Genomic DNA, 5,262 nt, shown 5'->3' with positions numbered 1-5,262 from the left:
ATTTTTTTAGGGGGAATCGCATGACCGGGACATATAGAACACATTATCGAAAACGAAAATCGCCTAACTTAAAAAATAAAAAAGTTACAGCCATTTTCCCTCAGTGTCTAATTCCAATGTCCACCAAGAATTCTAATGGTGATTGAGGGCAGGGGTTGAGCGACATTCCAAAATCATGGATTTCAATTTTCTCTTTTTTTTTTTAAAAAAAAAGGCTTTCCCTCGTCGTTTTCAAGTGCACTATGTGAGAAAAAAAAATGTCATGAGGACCCCGGAAAAAATCATAGATTTTTCAAATTTCTTTTCTTTTTTTCTTTTGGTTCATAAAAGACCTCCCCCATCATTTCACGCTGACAAGAAAAAGACTCTCAACCATTTTTTTGGTATAAGTTAAACATGAACTCTACTATAATGTTAAATAGTGTTTATATATAACTTTACATGAAAACAAATATCAATATACCTGCATGCATTGCAGTTTTCACTTATAAAGACATTACAACACAATTACATAAACAAAATATATTCATTTTAATACGATAAACAAGAACAATACCTACATAAATAAGATCATATAGAAAAATCATTCCCACATTATATTCCCAAATCCACACACAAAGTCTATCTCTTGACTCACTTTTATACTCACATGTCCCTCACATCTACAAGCGTTTTAGTGTTACTTCATCCGCAACACACACACACACACATCTCATGTGTGTACCTCTACATTACATCATCAGGCATAAAATAAAGCTCGTTTATCCTACCACAGTTTGAACTTTCGGTAATTGTCTCTTCTTCTGGATGTTTACAAATTCTAGACTGATAGTGCGCACAACTTGTGGATTCTTGGTCTTTGTACAAGTCAGACATGTCCTGGGCCACTTCTCTAGAGTAGCAGGAATAGTAACCAGGCATGATTCTTTGAAGATATACTGGTAAATGATTACATATATACTCCTGCCATTGTTGTTGAAAGTAGCGGTCCAGAAATCCATAGAAGAATGGGTTAAAGAGAGCATTGCTGATTAGAAGTGATCGAGTAATAACTTCTAAAAGTAATGGTGGACACCAAGGGTTCCATACGCGGAGTCCCCAAAGGAATTGTTGGAGAAAGTAAGGAAAGAAGCATATGACATAGCAAAGAACTAACAGCGAAAGTATTCTAGCAGTTTTCAGATAACGAAGACTCATCATTAGGCTGCGTGTATTGCGGTCCTTTTGGAACAATGATAGGCTCGAGCGCTTAAACGATGATACAAATCTTTTCTCGCGTTTCCATGCGAATTTCATGATTGAAAAGTAATGCTGCACAATGATGACAGTTGGGAGAAGGAAGCCAATGTTAAAGTAGAGTGCTGCAGAGAGGACGAACACATAACGTCGGTCTGTCACTTGTAACATCGGGTGGCCAGCAATGCATGTAATGTGCGAAGAACTGAAAGTGATGATAAATGATACAAAACCGACGAGTGAAGATACAGCCCACACGAAACCAATTGCCATTTTGCAACGCATTGGAGTCATCGTTTCACGATAGGTGTGGTATTTGACAATGAGACGGTATCGATCTAGGCTTATGACGGCTATACTCCAGACTGATGTTGCTGTGAATAGTGATGTAGACAAGAAGAGAATACCACATAATCCAATATCAGTATGTGGTGTCAGGAGACGCCAGATGTGAAATAATGTTAAGAAAAAGACTCCACAGAAATCTGTCAGTGCCAAATTAATAATGAAGAAATGACTAGGTTGAAGATTACTTTTGTTCATAAATATTGCCACAGCCAAGATGGTACCATTGGTTAGCATGGTAAATAGACCTAAGATAAGGTGCCATGAAACAGCAACATATATGCCAATGCGTGGCATTGACATAGGATCTTTAGTGCAGTTAGATGGAATAAACTCCACTGATGCATCATAAATAGTTCCATTGGTCGCTCTAAAATGATGCATGATGTTTCTTTGAAATCTTGACAGCTTTTTAATATGGAGCCTTTCTGAGATGTCATGAATTATCTTATTGATTTAGAAACAAAAGCGTAAGAAAAAAAAGTAACTAACAAAATAAACCAAAAGTGATGGAAAACAGTCCAGTGGGGATAGAAGTTCATATTATAGCAAATTTGATGCATTGGAAGAAATTAAAGTTGCTATGTTTTCGTCGACGATAACAACTGTAAGTATTCCAGACATGATGTAAAATTGTTTGGTGATGGTTGTTGTTATAATGTTCCTGATAACTTATTTTTTACGGCTGTGCAAATGACACCCGGCTAAACAACGACTAATTCTCAACTGAACATGAAAAATGGATTATCTGCAAAACGTGTGGTTGTGGTACATGTGATCAATGTCAGTATCTAGATTAAATCACTAAACAGATTATACACATACACACACAAGCACGCACGCACACACACACACACACACACACACACACAAACATGCTGTTTATTTATCATAATTCAATATAATCTATTCTGGAAATGATTGCCAAAAAGCTAGTGAGAAATAATATTGCAGATTATCGTGAAAGCAGCAAGATTAAGGTGACTAAATTATTTCAGAGCTAAAGTAGAATGATAGGTCATTTAGATTTAAGCTTAATAATGATATTGATAATAATAATTGTTGTTGTTAATGTTGTTGCTGTTGTTTACATCACTAATTCAAAACTTCCGGTTCATTTCCAAGATAATAATAATAATAATGATAATAATAATAATAATAATAATAATAATAATAATAATAATAATAATAATAATAATAATAATCTTTCTCGTCACCTCCTAAATTAGCTAGACCAGACTTACTGAATTAAATTTTATTTCGTCACATTCTTTCAATTAGAAGTTAAAAGAAAAAAAAATGATAATACAGAACAACAACAATAATAATTTGATGGAAAAAAAAAAATTTAAACCAAGCTCAAGTCATCATTGATAGGGGCCATGCTGAATCACTTCGTTCCGACACATGTTCAGAGACAACAACGAACTAGAAACAAAGAGCAAAATGAATAAACATTCCCTGGAAAATATAGCTGAGAATTCAAACGAAGAAAATGCTGGTAACTGGTTCTTGTTACATTATTTTGGTAAGTAGACTACACACCTTCCTCTGGTACTACTTAAATACAGAGGTACCTTAATGGTACTACTTAAATACGAAGGTCCTGACGCATCTATGTAACTCTAACCCTAAAACTAACTAAAGACATATCGTTATGTAGATGCATCGGGACCTCTGTTTTTAAGAGGGATTTAAATTGTCAGGTTACTTTCAACTTATTTTTCTCACTCTTCAAACTATGGAACTTTCTATATATCTTACATTGAACTGTTCTATAATTCTATTTGAATATTTCAAAATACACAATGAATGAATAAAGGGCCATACATGTGTGTGTGTGTATATATATACATGTGTATGTAAACATACATATACTCTTTTACTCTTTTACTTGTTTCAGTCATTTGACTGCGGCCATGCTGGAGCACCGCCTTTTAGTCGAGGAAATCGACCCCAGGATTTATTCTTTGTAAGCCTAGTACTTATTCTATCGGTCTCTTTTTACCGAACCGCTAAGTTACGGGGACGTAAACACAACAGCATCGGTTGTCAAGCGATGGTGGGGGGACAAACACAGACACACAAACACACATACATATATATATATATATATATATATACATATATACGACGGGCTTCTTTCAGTTTCCGTCTACCAAATCCACTCACAAGGCTTTGGTCGGCCCGAGGCTATAAGTAGAAGACACTTGCCCAAGGTGTCACACAGTGGGACTGAACCCGGAACCATGTGGTTGGTAAGCAAGCTACTTACCACACAGCCACTCCTGCGCCTGGTGAAAAATCAACGTACTCCAGGGGAATTCAAAGGTGAAATATAATCCTAGGGTAAAGGTGATCCACAAATTAAGTACTCCAAATCATCGCCGAAAGGACATGGAAGGGCTACGTAAACATGCGATAATATGCAAATAAGTAACAAACGGCAACTTCAAGAACAAAAACAACAAAAGGCAAATGGACATACACAGTGAATATATTAGTTTAAGGCACAGTAAAAGTTCAGATGGACAAGTAAAAATAAAAACATGATTCTGAAGTATAGCTCTTTGTCTGATAATGGAAGAACGTCAAGTGAAGAGGAAAAGAAGGAAGAAATAGATAGTCTGGAGAAAAGCATGTGGGTTTCCACATGGTCAAGATACACATGCTTTTCTTTTCTGAATCTGCAGATTTTTCAATTTGCTAGGCTACTGGTTTTAAATTGATATTAATCAAATTAATATTCAATTTGTCACCCTTATTATTTAAATTTATATGCATATAGAGGTAGTTTGCTCCTATACAAAGCTTGACCACTTCGTATTTGTGGTGTGTGCGTACGAGTAGATGTAATCGCCTTACCTCGGTTTTCCTTTCCTCGACTGCGAGTCTGTCTTGCGGTATCCAATCCTTGAAGCTTGCCCCGACCCAAAGTACACCAGGAATAGCAGCTGCTTCTCCCAAACCTAGACCGTCGCTTAACACGTCTTGCTCTGACCGCAACCCCGTTCGAAAGGGCACGAATCCCGATCAAGGCTCCCTCTGCCCTTTTTCCCCTTCCGGTCAACTTGCCCTTCTGGTCGGCCTCTCCAGACACTGACGTCATACCACAGTATTAAATGTACTTTTTCTGTGCATGAGCAAAGAAATAGCTTTTGAGTCCTGGGAACTTCTGGTAAAATAGCTTGTATGCAATGGGTCACCAGAGTCACATAGGTCAGTGCTTCTCAAACTATCTAATGTGGTGTACTGGCAGTTTTTTTCCCCCCAATGTGCCAGGGACCAGTAATATTTCTTAGTAATATTAATCTATACTGGAAAGAATATTTTTGATGAATATAATAAAAGTTAACAAGTTAAAAGTTTATCTTATATTTATTTTGTAAACAAATAATGCAATATTACCTAAACATATTTGTTTCTTTCTTTTCTGGAAACTCACCATGTACTGGCACTAGTCCATGGACCACCACTTTGAGTAGCATTGGCATACTTATAAGATTACTATGAATTAAGCTGGGTTGTGTGTTTTGTAAATAGGAACGAAACTCACAAACATTTTATAATCTATTTATTTAGACATTTCATAATCTATCTATTTAAAGAAAGGTGGTACACATAAACACATGGGATTGACTTTCATAGTGTGTAAATTCTACAGTCATTAAAAATTTGGGA

The 5,262-nt window shown here is 36.1% G+C and overlaps 1 protein-coding gene across 1 annotated transcript; it reads right to left on the bottom strand.

Moving 5' to 3' along the window:
* Nucleotides 1-726: 726 nt before the first annotated feature.
* On the bottom strand, nt 727-1,965 carry LOC106874438 (histamine H2 receptor). Its single transcript, XM_014922171.2, has one exon. It carries the CDS (start codon nt 1,963-1,965, stop codon nt 727-729), a length of 1,239 nt encoding a protein of 412 aa, XP_014777657.1.
* Between the last annotated feature and the right edge of the window lie 3,297 nt (nt 1,966-5,262).

The sequence above is a fragment of the Octopus bimaculoides genome, chromosome 11 (assembly GCF_001194135.2).
Source record: "Octopus bimaculoides isolate UCB-OBI-ISO-001 chromosome 11, ASM119413v2, whole genome shotgun sequence".
NCBI lineage: Eukaryota > Metazoa > Mollusca > Cephalopoda > Octopoda > Octopodidae > Octopus > Octopus bimaculoides.
Note: the sequence above shows the minus strand (reverse complement) of the source record. Positions and strands in the feature narration are given on the sequence as shown.

What these genes read in the sequence shown, in the direction of transcription:
- LOC106874438 (XM_014922171.2), bottom strand. Translation starts at nt 1,965, where the DNA reads ATGCATCATTTTAGAGCGACCAATGGAACTATTTATGATGCATCAGTG.